The sequence below is a fragment of the Myxine glutinosa genome, chromosome 8 (assembly GCF_964187855.1).
Source record: "Myxine glutinosa chromosome 8, kmMyxGlut1.1, whole genome shotgun sequence".
Taxonomy (NCBI): domain Eukaryota; kingdom Metazoa; phylum Chordata; class Myxini; order Myxiniformes; family Myxinidae; genus Myxine; species Myxine glutinosa.
Window position 1 is genome coordinate 113,746,887 of NC_136268.1, and position 21,255 is coordinate 113,768,141.

General features: G+C 48.4%; 2 protein-coding genes across 4 annotated transcripts in view; one reads left to right on the plus strand and one right to left on the minus strand.

The window, feature by feature from the left end:
- SETDB2 (SET domain bifurcated histone lysine methyltransferase 2) overlaps positions 1-1,662 on the minus strand; it is a 130,907-nt gene extending 129,245 nt beyond the window's left edge. For 2 of the 3 annotated variants that reach the window (XM_078783696.1, XM_078783695.1), the window contains exon 1: positions 1,587-1,662. The gene's annotated coding sequence lies outside the window, so the exon portion shown is untranslated. The remainder of the gene's footprint in view (positions 1-1,586) is intronic. The other variant, XM_078783697.1, reaches the window with a different exon arrangement.
- An 8,879-nt stretch (positions 1,663-10,541) lies between these two features.
- Positions 10,542-20,015, plus strand: LOC137432873 (uncharacterized). Its single transcript, XM_068125148.2, has 3 exons — positions 10,542-11,191; positions 14,643-14,725; positions 19,235-20,015. Exons 1-3 carry the CDS (start codon positions 10,549-10,551, stop codon positions 20,003-20,005), a joined length of 1,497 nt encoding a protein of 498 aa, XP_067981249.2. The 5' UTR covers positions 10,542-10,548; the 3' UTR covers positions 20,006-20,015.
- The last annotated feature ends 1,240 nt before the right edge of the window (positions 20,016-21,255 follow it).

Sequence of the window (21,255 nt, forward strand, 5' to 3'; positions counted from 1 at the left end):
GCAGTTCGGAGGGAGGAGGCGTATGTGAGTCTGGAGGGAAGAAGGCCCGGGAGCTGAGGGTAATGGGAGTCCGGAGAAGGGGGGGGGGAGGTCACGGGGTGGGATGGGAGTCCGGAGGGAAGGAGGTAATGGGAATCCAGAGGGAGGGAGGGGCGGGGTGGTATGGGAGTCCGGAGGGAGGTAGGGAGGGTGGTACGAGTCAGGTAGGAGGGTAGGGAGGATGGTTTGAGAGTCTGGAGGGAAGGGTAGGGGTGGTATGAGTCCGGAGGGAGGGGTAGGGGTGGTATGAGAGTCCGGAGGGAGGAGTACAAGTGGTATGCGAGTCCGGAGGGAGGGGTAGGGGTGGTATGAGAGTCCTGTAGGGAGGGGTAGGGGTGTGTATGAGAGTCCGGAGGGAGGGGTAGGGGTGGTATGAGAGTCTGGAGGGGGGGGTAGGGGTGGTATGAGAGTCCGGAGGGAGGGGTAGGGGTGCTATGAGAGTCCGGAGGGAGGGGTAGGGGTGGTATGAGAGTCCGGAGGGAGGAGTACAAGTGGTATGCGAGCCCGGAGGGAGGGGTAGGGGTGGTATGAGAGTCCTGTAGGGAGGGGTAGGGGTGGTATGAGTCCGGAGGGAGGGGTAGGGGTGCTATGAGAGTCCGGAGGGAGGGGTAGGGGTGGTATGAGAGTCCGGAGGGAGAAGTATGGGTGGTATGAGAGCCCGGAGGGAGGGGTACAAGTGGTATGAGAGTCCGGAGGGAGGGGTAGGGGTGGTATGAGTCCGGAGGGAGGGGTAGGGGTGGTATGAGAGTCCGGAGGGAGGAGTATGGGTGGTTTGAGAGTCCGGAGGGAGGGGTAGGGGTGGTATGAGTCCTGTAGGGAGGGGTAGGGGTGGTATGAGTCCGGAGGGAGGGGTAGGGGTGCTATGAGAGTTCGGAGGGAGGGGTATAACTGGTATGAGAGTCCGGAGGGAGGGGTAGGGGTGCAATGAGAGTCCGGAGGGAGGAGTATGGGTGGTATGAGAGCCCGGAGGGAGGGGTACAAGTGGTATGAGAGTCCGGAGGGAGGGGTAGGGGTGGTATGAGAGTCCGGAGGGAGGGGTAGGGGTGCTATGAGAGTCCGGAGGGAGGGGTAGGGGTGCTATGAGAGTCCGGAGGGAGAAGTACAAGTGGTATGACTATGAGAGTCCGGAGGGAGGGGTAGTACGAGTCCGGAGGGAGGGGTAGTACGAGTCCGGAGGGAAGGGTAAGGAGTGAAATTGGAGGCAAGGGAGGAGGTTTAATGAAGGGGTGAGAGGAGGAACCCGGTGTTGCCCGGCAACGCAAAATACCTGTGGTAGTTTTTAATTAGAAAATAGAAACCCCACAATCTGTTCCTCAAAGTGAAAAGGAGTCATCACACCATGCCAACGCAACAGGCATAAACTAAAGTAAACCATACAAAAATGAAGTGCCAAAATTTCTCTCAGCGATTGGAAAGAAGCTGAAGCATTTACAACCAAAAACTTGATATGGCGTTTTTCTCCATACACCGTTTATCAAATTCACCAGAAAAACGTCAGGAATGAGCTAAAAGAGATCGCTTTAAAGTCAAACGGGTAACCCGCTTACAATTCCACAGCCTCACTGCCCGCGCCCAGAACCACGCACACCCAGCATGCACCGCGCGCCAACCACACGATGCCTCACGGTGTTGTTGTTGGATTCTTATATAGCTGACACAGACCGTCCTTTTTTTTTTATAACTTTGATTGTATCACAACGTCTTCAAACCTATATATATATATGCGCGAAACCTCAAAAATATATTTTAATGAAAAAATTACAGATGAAAAAAATTATTCATTTTTAAAGTACAGATGAACATCTTACGCCTGCACCAGTTTACCTTTTTAACTTTACACCAACATACGAGGAAATGATGCTTTTTAAAATCTCGTGTTACGAAAAGTGAATTATAAAACAGCGATAGTTTAATTATACACCGCGTTAATAACAGACAAGCCAGAATATATCGCATTCAGACTTCAGTATACAGATCTTTTATGACCGTGCCGTAATCAACGCCTGTTGAATATCGAATAAATCCATCAATTTACTCATTTCCATATAATAATAATAATAATTCATTTATTTTGTATAGCGCTTTTCCAGAAGCCCAAAGGCGCTTTGACAGAGTGGAAAACATAATGCATAACAATACATGAAAACAACAATTGCAAAAAGACAAGAATCAAGAAAACAAACAGCAGCGATATACGGCATATATATAAGACAAGAATCAAAAAGACAAGACAAGAATCAATAGGGAAATATTTAAAGCAAAAGGAGGGAGAAGGAGAAGAGATAGTCAGGGGTTAAATGCTGTGGGTTGAATGTTGAATGCAGTGTTGAACAGGTGGGTCTTTAGTGATGTTTTGAATGTGGTGAGTGAGGAGGAGTCTCTGATGGTGTGAGGTAGTGAGTTCCAGAGGGTGGGAGCAGCGATGGAGAAGGCCCTGTCCCCCCAGGATCTGAATTTGGTCCGGATGGAGGGGGTCAGGAGGTTGGTACCAGCAGAGCGGAGGTTGCGGGTGGGAGTGTGTCTGGAGAGGAGGTCAGCCAGGTAGGATGGGGCCAGGTTATGGAGGGCTTTGTATGTCAAGAGGAGGATTTTGTACTGGATTCTCTGGGGGATGGGGAGCCAGTGAAGCTTGTAAAGGACGGGGGTGATGTGGTCACGGGTCCGGGAATGAGTGAGTAGACGGGCAGCGGAGTTCTGAATGTATTGGAGTTTATTGGTGATTTTTGAGGGTGAACCATAGAGGAGGCTATTGCAGTAGTCCAGACGGGAGGTGATGAAGGCGTGGATGAGGGTTTCTGCAGCCGTGGAGAAGAGGGATGAGCGGAGACGGGCAATGGTTTTCAGGTGAAAGAAGGCTGACTTTGTGATCTGTTTAGTGTATTTGTCGAAGGAAAGGGTTTGGTCAAAGATGACGCCAAGATTCCGGATGTGAGGGGAGGTGGATACTGGGATACCGTCGATGTTGAGGGCAAAGTTATGGGTGGATTTTGTGAGCGTTTTTGGGCCAATGATGATTATTTCAGATTTATCACAGTTAAGCTTGAGGAAGTTGATTTGAAGCCAGGATTTTATTTCAGTGATGCAGTTTGTCAGGATAGAGTGGGTGTCGGTGGAGACGGACTTGGTGGAGATGAAAAGCTGGATGTCATCGGCGAAGCAGTGGAATTGGAGACCATGACGGCGGATTAAGTGACCGAGCGGGGACAGGTAAAGGATGAAGAGGAGGGGGCCAAGAACTGAACCTTGGGGGACACCTTGGGGGAGGGGAGCAGTGGGGGATTTGCAGTTATTGATGGAGATGAACTGGCATCTGTCAGAGAGGTATGATTTAATCCAAGAGAGGGCAGTGCCGGTGACGTTAAAGGTGGATTCAAGTCGGGTGAGGAGGATAGTGTGATCGATGGTGTCAAAGGCAGCGCTGAGGTCGAGGAGGACGAGAATGTTGAGGTTGCCAGCGTCAGAGGAGAGGAGAAGGTCGTTGGTGATTTTGAGGAGAGCAGTTTCAGTACTGTGGTTGGAGCGGAATCCGGATTGGAATGTTTCATACAAGTTATTGGCAGAGAGATGATGTTTGAGTTGAGTGGCTACAGCGCGTTCCAAAACTTTTGACAGAAAGGGTAGGTTGGAGATGGGTCTGAAGTTGTTTAGGGTGTCAGGGTTTAGACCAGGTTTTTTTAGAATGGGGGTAACAGCAGCAATTTTGAGGGAAGGTGGGACGATGCCTGTAGACAGGGAGGAGTTTATTGTTGCAATGATAAGTGGAGAGAGAGCAGGGAGGGAGGCTTTGACAAAGCTGGAGGGGATGGGGTCAAGAGTGCAGGTGGCAGTTTTCATTCCTATGAGGAGTTCAGAGAGGTCAGTAGGAGAGATTGGGGAGAACCGAGACAGGGGATGGCAGGACAAGGGGGGGCAGGTGGTTGGAGGGGGAGCGGGTGCGGCGGTGGTCAAGCTGTTGTAGATGTTGTCAATTTTGCGTTGGAAGAAAGAGAGGAAGGAGATGCAGTTGTCTACTGTGAATGACTGGGTGGTGGTGTTCAGGGGGCGGAGGAGTTTGTTTATTGTCGAGAAGAGTGCTTTTGGGTTTCCGGAGCCAGAGTGGATAATTTGAGAGTAGTAGGCAGAGCGGGCGCGGGAGAGGGCATCTTTGTAGTGTTGTATGTGGTCCTTGTAGGCTTGGGAGTGAACTGTGAGACCCGTTTTATTGCGGAGTCTTTCAAGTTGGCGAGCACGAGTTTTCATCAGGTGGAGTTCAGGGGTAAACCAGGGAGCAGAATGGGTGAAAGAAACTGTTTTGGTTTTTACAGGCGCAAGCTGGTCAAGGCAGGAGGAGAGAGTGTGGTTGTAGTAGTCAGTGAGGTCGGAAGGGGTGTGGAGGTCAATGAAGGGAGAAGTGGACATTTTTTCAGAGAGGGTGGATGAGAATGAGGTAGGTGAAAGAGCGTTTAGCTTACGGAAGTTGATTGTGCGATAATGCCTTGGTGTTGGGGCGGGGATGTTGATGGTCAGAGTGATGGCTAAGTGGTCAGAGAGGGTGAGGTCGGAGCCATAGAGATGGTGCAAATTTAATCCAGTGGAGCAGACAAGGTCCAAAATGTGACCACGGATATGGGTAGGAAAGTCGACATGTTGAGTGAGGTTAAAGCAGGTGAGTAAATCAGTGAAGTCAGTGGTTATTGTGGAGTCAGTGGAGTCCATGTGGATATTGAAATCACCAAGGAGGAGGATTGAGGGGGAGAGGGAACATAGCTGGGTCAGAAAGTAGGAGAAGTCAGACAGGAATGATGGGTGTGGTTTGGGAGGGCGGTAGACGACAGCCATGACTGACTGCGTGTGACCAGAGAGTTTTAAAGCCAGGTGTTCAAATGATGGAGCAGATGAGATGGAGATGAGGTTGGTCTTGATGTCTTGACGGTGGATAACGGCAATTCCACCACCTCGGCCCTCCGAGCGTGGTTTATTGACGTAGGAATATCCATTGGGTGTGGTGAGGTTGAGTGTGTAGTAGTCCAGAGGTTGTTGCCAGGTTTCGGTGAGACAGAGAAAGTCCAGTTTGTTATCCAGGATGTATTCGTTCAGGATGAGGCATTTATTGTTGAGGGACCGGGTGTTGAACAGGGTGAGCTTGATGTTGTTTTGAACAGCAGGGATGAATTCAGGTGATTTAGCCAGGGTTCGTAGGCAAGAGGTGCGATCGTGTGGGTTGCTGTGACCAGGTGCGCTGGGACGAAGAGTGAGAGTGCGCTGAGCCGACCAGAGGACGGGGATGGAGTGACCTGATTGCAAATAAACAAACTTGCGACCGGAGCCACGGTGAATGTACCTGGGTCGTCGGAGGAGTCCATTTGATTTGATGGCAGAGATGCATGATGGGGTGGAGCGGGTATTGAGCAGAAGAAGCCTTGCGGCGGAGTACTTCAGAGCCATGCCAGGCAGGAGCGAAGGGACGAGTACGAGGCCAAGGTCGAGGAGGCAAAGCGGCAAACGCAGCGGCAAACGCAGCGGCAAACGACTGCAGCCGCTAATCAAGACCACAGCGGCAAACAAGGCCACAAGGCCACCAAGACCACAAGGCCACCGGCAAACAAGGCCACGGCCACAAACAACGGGAGCGGGCCTTTCGATTCCGTATTCCGTACCATCAAAAGCAGATTCCGTTATCCAGCCGGAGAACACGCGGCACGTGCGGGTGTGAAAAGGCAGGACAGGTGTGAGATGTCAGGTCAGAAAAGTAGAAGCAGACCCTGTACATCCATCCAGTCGGAGAAGCGGCGAATATGCAACGCCAGCGTCCTCTCGCAACCGAACCCGGAAGTATCCCACTCACTGCGTTACCGTATTTTAAAGCATCACTATTATATTTTAGGAGTCGTGGACGGCGAGAGAACGAGGCCATTTGGTTGAGTTCGGCCACGAGGTGCGGCCACGAGGTGCGTATCAGCATGCTGCGTATGCTGTGTAAGCTGATGCTGTGGATCAGCATCATCAGCAGGATCAGCAGCATCAGCAGCATCAGCCTCGAGGTCCGTGACGGCCGCACCGACTCTCGCCCGCGTGTCCGAAGCCGCGAAGTACCTGTCCGCCGCGGCGGCCAATGCTCGGGGTTCCGTTAGCACGGTCCCGGCCAATGCTCGGGGTTCCGTTAGCACGGTCCCGGCCAATGCTCGGGGTTCCGTTAGCACGGTCCCGGCCAACGCGAGGCGTACCTGTGCTGGAAGTTGGCGACGGAAAAGCGCCCGGAATAGAAAACCAGGGGCTTCGTCGCCCAACAGTGACAGCATATGGTCCATTCGGACCGACGGGCATGTGTCGCCGAGCTCGGGGAGATCCAGGAGGCGGTCAGCCCGTGCGTCCTCCGTGAGGCCGAACGTGGCTAGGAGCAGCCGCTTGAGTGCCTCGTACTTGTGGCCGTCCGGTGGGTGGCGAAGGACGGACACAACTCGAGCGGCCGTGCCGGGCCCGAGGGAGGCGATGACGTGGCAGTAGCGCGTGTCGTCGTGGGTGAGGCGCCGAAGCTGAAACTGGGCTTCGGCTTGGACGAACCAAACTTCGGCCTGGGCCTCCCAAAATTCGGGAAGTTTAATCGACATCGCGTTGTTGGCCATGGCAATGGCGTCGTGTTTGGAAGGATCGCTACGGCAGATCCAACGTCGAGGGTCACCAGTAACGCGCGGTGTTACGCGCGCTGTTTGTAAACAAGGAGGAAGCGGACAACGCGGTAATTTGTAAGAGTCTTTATTCAAGAGCTCACTGTAACACTGAACTCTCAGGGCTGCGCGCCCCGTGTATATCGTGAGGCCACGCCTCTCTCCCGGGCATGGCCCACCCCCACTCGGTGTGCGGGGTGATGTCACCACGTCAGTGCTTTCGTGTCCGCCACACACTATTATATTTTAGGAGTCGTGGACGGCGAGAGAACGAGGCCCTTTGGTTGAGTTCAAAGCATGTTTATTCGTACAGAACCCAGCACACTCTGTAAAGCCCGTTTATCGGGTAGCAGTATATATATACAATCACACACGGCGAGAGTGGGCGTGCCCGGGCGGCCTGGGCGAGCCCGGGAAAGGCAAGTCTGGATATGCCCGGGAAAGGCGAGACTGAGCGTCTCCGGGCGGTCTGGGCGAGCCCGGGAAAGGCAAGTCTGGACATGCCCGGGAAAGGCGAGACTGGGCGTCTCCGGCCGGTCTGGGCGAGCGCGGGAAAGGCGAGTCCGGACATGCCCGGGAAAGGCGAGACTGAGCGTCTCCGGGCGGTCTGGGCGAGCCCGGCACAGCGATCGCTCCGTGGTTGCGTCCCCGGCAGGTGCAAGGCGATTGTGTATGTTCAGCGGCAACCGCTACACGCGCCCCCCCAGAATCGACTTACACCGGCAGGGTCAATTTGAGGGGGGTCCTGATGACCCGGCCGAAGCGACCCCTGGAGGGTCGTGGTGGGGGGGGGGGGTCCGGTGTGGTGGTGGGTGGTCGAGCGGGGGGAACCGTGGACGGGGGGCGGCTTCGCCGCGACGTACTCCGCTGTGCGAAGCGCTGGGGGGACGTAGGACCGGGGTTGAGCCGACTGAGGGGCTGGTCAAGTCCTCGGGGGAGGCTGCCGAGGTTCCTCGCGGGCCTCCTGAGGTTGCAGTTGCGGGTGCAGTGCCGAGAAGGCTCGAGCAGCACTCGGCGTCGGTGCACGCGAAAAGCGGTTGAGCCAACCGAGGGGCTGGTCAAGGCCTCGGGGGAGGTTGCCGAGGTTCCTCGCGGGCCTCCCGAGGGTGCAGGGTCGCAGAAGTAGTTGCGGCTGTAGTTGTAGAGTGAAGTTGTGCGAAGGTGACGAACAGCAGAGCGCGCGAAGGTAACGAAGCAGCCGTGCCACGAACATCAGAGCGCGCGCAAGAGATGAGCAGCAGTGCCACCCACATCGCGTAACTGCGTTCCTTCGGAGGGTCCTGGAGCGGGCTCGCCCCCCCCGGTCATAGAGGAGGAGCCGAGCGCGGTGCGCGAATCACATGGCCGCTCGTCGGTGCCAAAACTCCGGCAGCGCGATCGAAACCGCCGTGTTCGTTTGCAGCCCCCGAATTTGTTCGGGGGTAGACGAGGTCACCAGTTTAGGAGTCGTGGATGGCGAGAGAACGAGGCAATTTGGTTGAGTTCAAAGCATGTTTATTCGTACAGAACCCAGCACACTCTGTAAAGCCCGTTTATCGGGTAGCGATATATCTATCTATAATTCCAGTAATCTCTGTGTGTTTGTTTGTTTGTACGTTTGTTTGTTTGTCTGTGACCGCTGTTTCTCGACAACCACGGGTCCGATATACTTGAAACTTGCCAGGTATATTGCTGGGGACCCGAGGATGTGCCTTTTCAAGGTTTCATATTAATCGGACAATTACTTACCGAGCTATGTCCAAAAAACGATTCAACCAATCAGAGAGCAGCGAGCTATCGCGTGTGCCGAACGTGGCGAACACACTCTGCCTCGGATGGCACATTTGAGAGCGTATTCATTTATTTCACGTTTGCAAACTATGTTGGCGCTATGTTGGCGTTAAACTATGTTTTAAAACTAATAATAAAACTAATAAAAACTAATTTGCGATTCATCGTAACTGCGATATACGACCTTCCGGAGCTCCTGTGAGAGCGTGCGCCATTACGGATAGTACGGGTACGTGCATGCCATATGTTGGCGTTAAACTATGTTTTAAAACTAATTAAACGGACAAATTTCATGTCATGTTTCATGTAAATAGAGGGGGGGGGGGGGGATTGTCACTGTACTCGCAAGCCGTTCGCCGTTCGCTTTGGCGTTGCGAATGGACCAAAACATTTCATGGACCAAACCATTTCATGTAAAGCGTTCGCCGTTCGCTTTGGCGTTGCGAATGGACCAAAACATTTCATGGACCAAACCATTTCATGTAAATAGAGGGGGGATATAATTTTAGATATAGATATAGTACGGGCATGCCCTAGTATATACAATCACACACGGCGAGAGTGGGCGTGCCCGGGCAGCCCGGGCGAGCCCGGGAAAGGCAAGTCTGGACATGCCCGGGAAAGGCGAGACTGAGCGTCTCCGGGCGGTCTGGGCGAGCCCGGGAAAGGCAAGTCTGGACATGCCCGGGAAAGGCGAGACTGGGCGTCTCCGGGCGGTCTGGGCGAGCACGGGAAAGGCGAGTCCGGACATGCCCGGGAAAGGCGAGACTGAGCGTCTCCGGGCGGTCTGGGTGAGCCCGGCACAGCGATCGCTCCGTGGTTGCGTCCCCGGCAGGTGCAAGGCGATTGTGTATGTTCAGCGGCAACCGCTACAATATTACTATTACTATCAGTATTACTATTATTATACGTCCCGGTGTATTATTCCACTACCGTATCCATAATAATGTGTGTGATGTGTGTGTGTGTGTGTGTGTGTGTGTGTGTGTGTGTTTTGTGTGGTGTGTGTGTGTGTGTGTGTGTGTGTGTGTGTGTGTGTGTGTGTGTGTGTGTGTGTGTGTGTGTGTGTGTGTGTGTGTGTAAAAGAGAGAGATAGAATTGTGAGGAACAGAAATGAAAAAACGAGATGTGTGTGAGAGAGATCGTGTGTGTGCGTGTTATATCCATAAAATGGATTTTAGAAGGTGAAATGGAGCCGTCCTAGGACTCAAAGTATCTACCCCTGCTTCGGTGAAGGATTGTGATTCATAGGCTAAGTTGTGAAGTTGTGTTGTTCTCAGAGTTTTGTTCCAAGTGCACTTTTCAGGATCATCACTGAGCCCCGTGCAGCCTCCAACTGTAGTTAGTTTGTGGTAATGTTCCCATGGATGTTTTTAAGATCTCTGTAAGGTTCTTCTTTATCATTCTGTTGCCCCAATTATCACTGGTATTTTATTATTTAATTCTGGTATTTAATTTCGGTGCTCTTCTGCTTCCAGGATCTTTTCACTTCATATTTGAGATCCTGATATTTGGTCATTTTATTGATTTCTGCATTATTTAAGCCAAAATCGCTGGGTACTGATAGCTCAATCAACAATGCCATCTTTTCTTTTTTGTTCCTCAGTACAATGTCGAGTCGCAAATGCTTAGTTTTCTATGTCACGCTTAAGGGATCATCAGGTCATACATGAGCATTTTTATATTTATTTTATATTTTATATCTTTTTATATTGTTTTCTTATTTCCTTTGTGTTTTATGTTTTAATGATGGTCAACTTACGGTGTCACCAAAGAATAATTTCCCAGAAAATGGGACAATAAAGATTTATTTATTATGTCCTTGTTTTCAATGATGGCTTTTGGTTCATGTTCCGATGAGTTTTGTGGAAATGGGATGTTGAAAGTTATGCAGATGTGCCATAGATTACTCTACATACTGTTGCAGATATGAGGACTGTATTTTTTTGATTGTGCTTTATTATGAATATTGGTTATTCTGCGCCTCCTGCCTCCGGAGCTGTGTAAAGGTCAAAGGGCATCCCATAATTAGTCCATAGAGCACCCACACTACAGCCAATCATAGAATACCCCTGTTCAACAGTTATATCTTATTATGTGTTTTAGGGTAAGGCTGTGTCTCCCATTAATTGAAATACTCCATTGCACCAGTGAAAGAGATAGATTCCCTTCATTCCCATTCCCAAAACCTCCATTCCCCTTTTTCGTCAAGTGCCATTCACATTGCCAAGTGCATTTTGGGCAGTTTTCTCTTCATCCGCCATTGACCACGAGGCAGGGTTGGGGAAGAAAGGCGGGTCCCCACCTCGTCATAGAGGGGAGGAGTGAGTCAGCCCCACTCAACCAACCACGAACAAGGGGTTGGACTTGGAGAGGGTGTGGAAAGAAAGATCGAGGAGGTTCGCGAAGGTTGAGGGGCGGGGCCTATATAACCCGCAGGCAGGGCGTTTCCCAGGCAGAAGGAAGAGAGATGAGCCTTTACCGAGAGACGAGAGGGAGTCCAAGGAGTCCAACCAAGAAGTCCAGAGTTGAACTGCAGCTCGAGCCACCGCAACTGCATTTGCTGCAGCTGGAGCCACCGAAACTGCAGCCACAGCAGCGTGAGGCCTGGACGGCAGTTTGGAGCAGGGCCGCGGAGGAGCGGCGGCTGCCCAACGAGTCAATCGTGCTGAAGGACCAGTGGACCTCCCTATCCCGCCAGCCATCCATCTCCCGCCAGTCCTATCATCATTCCCCGAGTGAGTCTGTCCTTGTCTGTTCTGTCCCTGGGTTAATTAAGACTGTAGGTAAGCTAGCGTTGCACTGTGTATCTAATCTCGTCTGTAAATAAAGGTGACTGCTTTCTTCCTACTTATATGTGTAAATAATAAATCCAATTCCTCTTCTGTACGTCTTCTTCCTCTTTGTATTCGGTCGCTTTACAGTTTTCCCGATTAAATAGCGGTGGCGCGATCCGGCCAAAGTTTGGGGCAAATCGGGTATTAGTCAGGGAATAACTGTTCGGTCGCGGTTACACCACCGCTCGGTCAAAATAACATCTTTAACCGCGTCCGTAACAATACGTTGTTGTGTCTTTGGGTATACAGCTGTTCTGACATGAGTATTTTACATCCTGATAGGAGGTGGCTTATGCTTTCTTTTTCTACCTTGCAAAACCTACACTTGTCCGATTGACTCAGTCCTGCCATCATCTTAAAGCCATTCGTGTATTGTCATTGGTCTTTAATAATGATTCATTCTTCGTCCCAGTTGAGCTGACCTCTTCTTAGCCATTCCATTGATCTTTCTTTATCTATCCTCAATCTGTCCAACCCTTTTTTTTATTTATCCCTGCTTCTTTTGTTTTTCTCCCACTTGTCACTATACATCTGCTGGTATTTCATCTTCCATTTTTCTTTTGTATTTTTTCAATCAATAGGGCTGTATTCATTACCGTTTCGGTTTGGTGCGTCACATCTTTTCATTGCACCTATTATTGGAAGATTTTTGCGAGGTGAGTGAGAGATACCTTTTGTTGTTGTGTTCAGGCTTGCACACAAATTGTACTCAGTAGTCTGTTAAGCCCTTCACGTACTCTGTTAACCCGACATTGGTGCTCTGTGCGCTTGATTGAGTTCCATCAGGTCGCTACTTCCTTCTTTCCTCGGCAGGTACATTCTTGGGATGCACTGGTTTTTGTAGAACATTTTGTGAAAAGTGAAGAGTTTCCATGTTTTCAGAGAGATATATATATATATATATATATATATATATATATATATATATATATATATATATATATATATATATATATATATATATATATATATATATATATATATATATATATGTATATATATATATATATATATATATATGTATATATATATATATATATATATATATGTATATATATATATATATATATATATATATATATATATATATATATATATATATATATATATATATATATATATATATATATAGATATACCAAAACCGCTCGGTAAACTAACATCTAAGCCACGTCTGTAACAATTGGTGTCGAGGAGTGAGATTCGGACCCGGGACTAAATTAGTTAGGCCCAAATTTTGGGAGGGAAAATTTGGCCTCCATATCCGCTTGTAAATATTCCCCTATTTTCTCCAATACTCCCCAACTTTCCCCAATCCCCCATTCCCTAGTCCCATTGCATGTAAATAACAATCAGTAGAGCCGACCTTCCCCTTATTCCCCCATTAAATGTCGTGCCCAGGTCCACCGCACCACACGTAGACAACTTTCGGACATCTTCCTAGTTATTCTTAGTCTATGTCAGTTAAGGCCTCGTCTCCATTAATTATGACTCTTCGTTGCACCAGAATGTGATTATATGGCATCAGTAGTGAGTTTAGGACCTTTCCCATACCTCCTTCCATCTTCTTCCCCAACAATTACAACAACAACAGAGGAGATGGCGGCGGAGCGGGGGAGGATGCGTCCTCACACCGGCTCGATTAGCGCCATTGACCACGCGCTCCACGGGGTTACCACGAAGGGGCTCCTTGTCAGCTCCTCGTCAAGGGCGGAGCCTGGTAAACCCCCCCCGCACGCACCCAATGAGAAGCAACGTGCCGATTCCATCTGGGGCGGCGCTAACGAGCCGAGGGCGTGTCACTCCCCGCCGGATATACGCGGCCCCGCGCCGGATGTGACGACAGATGCGCCCCGAGCTGGAGAAAGAAGGACCTGCGAGCGCTGAGAGAGAAAGGCCCGCCTGTGAAAGAACGTCCCCTCCGAGCGCTGTGAAACCTCCCGCATCTCTGGACCGGACCGGGTCGATTCTAACCTTTGAGCACAGGTGCACCTGGAGCCATCGCTACCCGCCTGTCCTTTCCATCAACCCCCGTGTGAGTCAGCCGTTGTCCCGTTTGCCTGTCGTCTGTTGGGGAATAATATAAGATTGTGTCTAAGTGCTTGTCTTTCTATGTTGTACCTCACGTCCCTGTAATCTGACCTTCCGTAACGAATATAATCTCCTCCGGAGGTCTTGAGAACCGTATCCCTGGTGTCGTCATTTTATAACCCAGCCGGGTGTCTTCTTGTTCTTATTGAGCCAGCGTGGCGCGGCTTCGTCAACGTCGAGTATAATCGGTAACTTGTGCAGACGTGGTCATACCAAAACCGCTCGGTAAACTAACATCTAAGCCACGTCTGTAACAATATGTATATATATATATATATATATATATATATGTATATATATATATATATATATATATATATATATATATATATATATATATATATATATATATATATATGTCAGGTAGCTGATTTGTTACTGTACGAGCTCTGTTATAAATGTTGTTTGAAACTGTTATTTCATAGTTAATAAAAAGGTTTTCGCTTTGCCATAGTTTAAAATGAGAAATACACGCTTCATCTGTGCAGAACAGATGGCTTTGTTGTATACGTGCGTTCTTTACAGGCCAGATAGCCTTGTCGTAAAACTCTCTCTTTGGCCCGCAAACAGCGTCTCGAGCCGCGGGCAGGAATGCGGATTATACGTGTGTGAAATGTGAACCTTACGTGGGATGCTTGAATTTGTAGACATAGACCTTTGCTGATAGACTGTTAAAACATTAACTATATTTCGTATAATCAAATGATGCTTGAGTTATGATAAATATATTTGATTTCCCTACTCTGGATTAAGTTTAAATAAGAAAGTGAGCTGAAAGGTACATCCAACACCTGGAACTCATCAGAACGACCTCATACATTTTATGGCCTTATCAGGACCAGGAATGCAATCCCCGTTCAGTGAGTTATATTTCTTGTCACCTCGGAGCCTTGAAAACACATCTGGTCCGGATCCTAACGGTGCGTGCTTCACTCCTCCAAGACGAAAGGACGGATGACGGTGGGGAACATGGCCCACTGGGGATGCCGGTGGGAGGACCATTAGCCCAGTTTCTTTGTCCTTTCAGACTCTAGCGGAGATTCTCTGATAAAGTGTGCCTCTATATAAATGAACTGCGAATCGATGTGTCCTTAGGAAGGTTGACTTGGCATGCTGTCCATTCATGCTGTAGATGTCTTGCTCCCTCCCAGCTGTGTACTTGGTTTTTAATAAACGTTTGTCATTCTCAAACTGATGGTGTAATTCTGTTACGATCAATAAGTCACTCCCGACATTTTATGGTGCCATGACTCGGATTGCAGCAGAGGAGGACGAGAGGAGCGGACCCCGAACAACAGGAGGGAGGCTGCCTGAGGCCGGCGCCGGCACGCTGATTTGTTTTAAGGTGAGCATTGTCTTGTATCAAAGGGCTGATTTTCCAAAGTTGAACCTCCCTCCCTTGAGCGGGCTCAGTCCGCTCTCTTGCCATCTGCCCTGCCTGCTCTCCGAACGAAAATTGTAAGTAAAGGCTATTTTTAAGCCTCAGAATGACAAGCCTTTGTTAATCCACCAGGATAACGTTAAGAGTAGATGTATCAGAGGGTAACGCTAAGGATAACATTACAGTTAGCAAGGAGAGGGGGACAAGTGAGGTCGGACAGCCATAGGCTGCACCGGTGACCGAGAACTTTCCAGGAAGGATCAGCCCAGAGACAAGATGGGGTATGCCATTGCATGCCAGGGAAAGAAGGGCTGTGGCTAACGTAGAGGGCCAAAGGAACATGGCCAGGAATAGGGAAACGCGCAGGTACCAGACAAGCTGGACAAGAGGGTAGTGATGACTACTAGGTCAAGCCAGGAAGCTCTAGACAAAGTTCTAGACAGGAGAGCAGGAAAGGAGCTAAAACTTTAGGGACAGAGGAAATAAGCAGCAGAAATCCAGGTAGAAAGAACGGAAGTGGGTTTTGAAATATTGAAAATTGAAGCAGGAGCTGCATTGTAGGAATTTGAAGCTTCAGAGCCAAAGGAAGCAAGCAGACAAAGTTCAGGATAAAACAATCAGGGAGGTAGTTAAGCAAGCAAATAAGCGGCTGATGCCTCTGGTCCAAGATCCGGACCAAGACCCCCCACCCCCCCCCCCCCCCCAAGACCTGAGCTCAGTCCCGGGGCTCTAGGCAACACCCCAACACCCCCCGCCCTGCCATACCCTTTCCACCTCAACACACCCCGTCCAACCCGTCCCAAAAATCATTTTTCCTTGAATGAGAGACGTAATATGAATGAACAAAGATTGTACATGGGAGTGGCTGGAGGAGGGGCATGATTTGAGTCGATCTGGTGTTCGCGCGACGTCTCGGAGACTCACTGGTATACGAATGAGGAATGAATGTATATTGGGATATTAATTGACGTGTGTATCTGGCCAATGTATTTGTCTGTATGACATATGCAAAGCAGAGGGTTTCGGTGTGAAGCTTTGTAAGTGGTCTGCTTGACGTGTGGGAAATCCAGGCCGGGAATGTCGATTTTAGCATCTATCCGAGGGACCAGGTGAGGTCCTTAACTGAGTCCGGATTTTCATTTGTTTGGGAGTGTTTGGGAGCGATTTGATATAAATCGGGTCAGGAGAGCACTCGGAGGAACGTTGATATGAAGTGGTTTCTTGGAGATGGTTACAAGATGGGCTGCCTTTGCCTCTTGAGCGGCAGTCGGGCAGAAATTTGGAATTTGTTGAATTAAATCCAGAATTTGAATCGAATCGTATGTTTGACTTGAATTGAAGAGTTCATTCAATGACAGATTGAAGAATTCAGTCAACTCAACTGAATTCAGAAGTTGAATTTAGAATACGGAGTTTGCTCAGAGTGCAGGTGATAACCTGCCTACTCAAAAGGGATGTGCCCCGCACGGTGGGAGGTCCGTGAATGGCTGACAAAAGGTTTCTTGAATTGCCTGCAGGAATTATGCGATTAACGATTATATTGTGTATTGATGACTTGTGGATTGTATGAGTATATCCCTGAGGCCGATGTGACCTTGGGAGTCAATGGGTCGTGTAATGAGAAAGATTACAGTTTGCTGGTGTGAAATTATGTCATGGTGTGAAATGCGGTCAGAGGTGCGAAATACACACCCTTGATCTGGAGAGAGCGCGGAGGTTGTGGTTTCATTGCTGTGTCTGTCTGTGGAGTTATATTTCTGAGGCATGGATTTCAAGGAGGAGGTGTGTGCCCTGAGAAGATTGTGGGTCGTGGATTGGGCACTCTGGGTGGGCACTGGGGGCTGCAGTTGTGTGGGCACGCAGGAGAGTGCAGGGGGAGTGGGCGCGAGGAGGTGTGTTGATGAAGTATGCGAACGACGAGCGTGTGCAAAGGTGTGCTGTGGTCAGGTGTGTAACGAAGCCTGAGAGGGGAATGAGTGTATTTGGTGCAAGATATTGTTCCAGGTGTTCCAGGTGCAGGATTGTTCCACGTGCAAGAGAAAGTGCAATGACAAAGGGCATGGAGACCTGGATGTGTGAATAAGGAACATCGAATGGTAGACGGCTATGGGGTTTAAAAATAATTGGTGTTGATATCAGTTGGAGGGATGTGCGAAAGGTGTGCACCAGGTAGTGAGGGTGCTGCATGGTAGAGCACGCCTCCCACGGAAGTTCCTGGGCGGATTGTTGACGGTTGTTTGATTCATAGGGTGTTGGCATTTTGCGATGTGGAGCCTCAATAATGGTCATTTATCTGTCCGGATGTGGAGTTCTTGCAGGGGCAGGATGTCGCCGGACTTGTATTATTTGTGGGATGAAAGCGCTGGTTACCCCAATTTGAAGTTTGACCTTTTGAAGTTTATTTGACCTTTGTTCGAGATATGCAAGGGAAAGAGGTCAGAGGTAATTCACTAACCTTGGAAGGACGACAGGCTGAGTCAATCTACTGGGTGTTGCTTTAACGGCAGGATATAGAACTTAAATCTGGAAAGAAAGGACATATATTGTTGGTTAAAACTGAAATCATGTACGTAATTAGTGAACAGAGAATATTGAGTTCTGTTTTTCGTGGTTGTAGTTGTCGTTGACGTCTTAATAGGTGATTCAGGGGACTCAAGAAATAAACAGACTTCCGGTGCCGACCGGAAGCGTCAGGTACAGTATGCTTTGAATTTAATTTAACCGGGCCGAGTACAGTGATGTGTTTGATCGAGCTCTGGGGATAGTCATGTTAAATGGAGGACATTTGGGAGGATGCAAAGAGATGCAAGTAACATGGATTAAGTTGTGGTATCAAGAGGTGGGTGCCCAGGTGTATTGTGGTTATTATAACTTGCTGATTATGGGGGGCGCACCGAGTAGAGATCGGGTTGCATGGTGGAGCATGCATGCATGGAGCATGGAGCTTGGTGGAGCTTGGAGCATGCATGGAGCAGGGTGGAACACCCCGTGTGGTTGGAGGTTGCAATTGCGTGAAATGCAGTGAACATGCCTGACTTTTGGCTTTGCGAGGCTCCAGATAGAAGTTGGCATTTCGATACTGTGGATTATATTGTGCCTGTCTGGAGAGGTGATGTCCTGTGCTGAGGCTGGTGACACGCCTCTGTTATTTGTCTGTCTGTCTGTCTGATTGTAAGTCTGTGGTACGATGGAGGGCTAATTGAGTGCTCAGGTGTCATTGTATTAAACATCGGAATGCACCTTTGGGAGGACCACCAACTGTTCCATGGAGGTAAATATGGCAGTGTAAGCTCGCTGAGGAAGAGTTACCTGTAGTAGGGGACGTAACAGATTGGTGGATTATAATGACGGGGGAGCGCAATAGTATAAGAGGCGACTGGGAAGCGCAAGTCTCAGAAGGGAGTAGTCAGCTTAAATGATGCAGTGTGTGGGAAGGAGGTGATGAAAGCGTGGATGAGGGTTTCTGCAGCCGTGGAGGAGAGGGATGGACGGAGACGGGCGATGTTTTTAAGGTGAAAGAAGGATGTCTTTATGATCTGTTTAGTGTATTTGTCAAAGGAGAGGGTTTGGTCAATGATGATGCCAAGATTCCAGATGTGAGGGAAGGTGGATACTGGGAAACCATCAATGTTGAGGGCAGAGTTATGGGTGGTTGAGGTCGTTGTTGGTTGTTGTTGATCTGAAGCCAGGATTTTATTTCAGTGATGCAGTTTGTCAGGATAGAGCGGGTTGTGGTGATTGAGCCGTTGTAGATGTCATCAATTTTGCTTTGGATGAATGAAAGGAAGGAGATGCAGTTGTCTACTGTGAATGACAGGTGGTGTGTGTTATCGTTGTTGTCTTGGAAGTTCAGTTGTTGACATAGTCCGGAGTGCTCTAATTTGCACAGGGAATAACAATTGGGATGACAATTGAAAAGAAAAAATTGAGTAAGTTACAAGTTTTGTTTTGTGGATCTGGGGACAAGCTAGTTTGATGGGTACCCTGGGGTCTTCGGCGTGTCTATGTGTTTGTCTGTCTGTTACACCGGACTCTTGAATGGGTTTTCATGAGACGAATTTCAGACATAACAACAGTGAGAATCTATTTTGAGCGAATCACAGTGGGTGAGAAAAACATTGTGTGTGACCAGACACCAGAACTGACCAGAATTGGAATTGGAATTGACCAGACAGTAAGACATATTTCCAATAAATAGACCAGGTTATTTCTATTATTTGTTTATTCGCGAAAATAAATAAATAATAGGGGGAGGTTAATGGAGGTTAATGGTGGTTTGGTTGTGGTAATTCTAGTTGAAACTCTAGCTGAAATAATTTTCGTTTATTTTTTTTTTTATTGGTTTATTGATGTAGGAAACAGGAAAATGGGATGCTGAGAGAAGGATTAGAGAAAATTGGATTGAATTTAAAATCGAATATTGGATAAAATTGGATCCACTTGGAAAAAGTGGATTAGGAAATTGGTGACCAGGTGTTCCCAGGGCGCTTGTGGATCAGGTGTTCCACCAGAGGAAAAAGACCAGGTGTTCGTGGAGCACTTCACCTGCAAGAACGCCCTGGAAAAGGTGGACGGGACCATTCCAGGTATTGCCGACTACACCAACCGCTGTCTTTTGCGAGGGCAAGACCTCGTGGATCCACACCACACATTGTAAGTTGGCCCTACCCACACCCACCATCACACAGGATGGGGCAGGAGCTGCACAGACATATAGGACTAATTACACTTGCACTGCTAGGATTATACCACCTTGCCAGCACAGCGCCCACCACCCCACCCCTCAAGTGGGCGGACATGGTGACATATGTTGAAGAATTATATGAAAACCTAACCTCTAAGTCTCACGTCCATTATCAAAGCGTTACTTGGGGACAGAAGATAAACGTACCATGTTGTCTAATACCACCAAAGGACCCCCCATGGATATATATAATGTGGAGGGCGGAAAGGACAAATCCAAACGGAACGAAGTCAACACAAGTTGCCCTCTCTCATCGGAGGCAAGTAAAACGGGGAGGAAAGTTTGGACCAACAGCAAGTTCCGCCAGAGCAGGATTCGAATGGGGAAAGGGTCCGAACACTTTAACCACGGACGCTTTACTAGAAAGAAATACCACCCTGATATTGATATGTGAAGTTATGACCATACAATTATTGACTCCCCGACCACCATGCATTGAATACATACTCACGCCGCACCCCCAGGACAAGGCCCCAAAGAAGGGTGAAAACACATATTAGTCCTTGAGCCAGACCAAAAGTAATGCTCCGGCGGGGGGAGTAATTCTCATTATGATTTTCCATTAGACCAATGTCTCAAGTGTCAGAAAAGGTGTGATGGACATCTGAGAACGGTAGCTTAGTGCCCGGATGGACGCCATCTTTGAAACCACCCAGCTCGAAAATGCCCATTTGGTGGGGTACATTGTTGCACGTGTATCTGGACTTCTATACTAGCTATCAATGTGCGGTTGACGACTAAATATACGTCCGATGTGTACCGTCTAAATAAAAAATAATATGAAGCATTTTGTTTTAGATTAATTATTATAAAAATCAATTATCGAAAAAAAATCATATATTTTTCAATATTTTATTATTAGACTTGTACTTTTTTTAGTGAAACAACACTGGTATGATTTTCCAAATTATGCATTGTGCTACACCGTTTATCTGTCTATAAAAATAACTCAAAAACTAAAACATATCATCCACCACGAGTTTACAACAAATAAATGTAAAGAGGCATAAAATGACTTAGGCCGCCGCTGGCATTATCTATTCTGACGATAACGCAAGTTAGGAATGTCGTACGGAGAGGATTTTAACACCATACGATATCTAATAAGCAGGCGGAAATTGTTACATAGGAAATCTGCACTTTGGTGGCCATCTTGGATTTCAAAATGGCCGCCAATTATATTAATTATTCATTACTAGAGTTTGGAAAGACGTATGGAGCTGATTTTAACACCATACGATGTATATTCCTAATAAGCAAGCGGAGGTATCATTGAACATGTCATGTTTTAGTCAAATAACACCGGTATGATCTTCCAAATTATACATTTTGCTAAACCGTTTATCTGTCTATAAAGATTTTCAGGCAATTTGGCCTGCATTATAATAGAGAACAACATATGCTATACAATATACAGTGCACACAAAGTTAATCATCAGAGTCATTGGCATCCTGAGCCACGATAGCATCATCCTGCACCATGTTGGAGCATCCCTGCAGCTTACACACAACAGTGCACTTCAACCCATTCAGTATGCAGGAGCAATCTGACGGTCGACACGTCCTTCTGCATGTGCATGAGATGAGATTCAAGACGACATCTGGAGCTGGTAGACCCGCCATCCATCGGATTGTGAGCGAACCGCCATCATCGAGTTCCCAACCATGTCCTGCTGATGGTGTTGGGACGTCTGGTAGGTTTTCAAGGCTGCGTCGCCAGATAGCCGCCTGATAGTTGGCCCTAAGCGTA

Excerpts from the sequence above, each read along its gene's own strand:
- LOC137432873 (XM_068125148.2), top strand. The coding sequence starts at position 10,549 with ATGTGTTTTAGGGTAAGGCTGTGTCTCCCATTAATTGAAATACTCCAT. Across the intron at positions 11,192-14,642 it reads GTCCTATCATCATTCCCCGA|CAGAGGAGGACGAGAGGAGC; the intron begins GTGAGTCTGTCC and ends CTCGGATTGCAG. Across the intron at positions 14,726-19,234 it reads GCACGCTGATTTGTTTTAAG|GTGTTCCCAGGGCGCTTGTG; the intron begins GTGAGCATTGTC and ends ATTGGTGACCAG.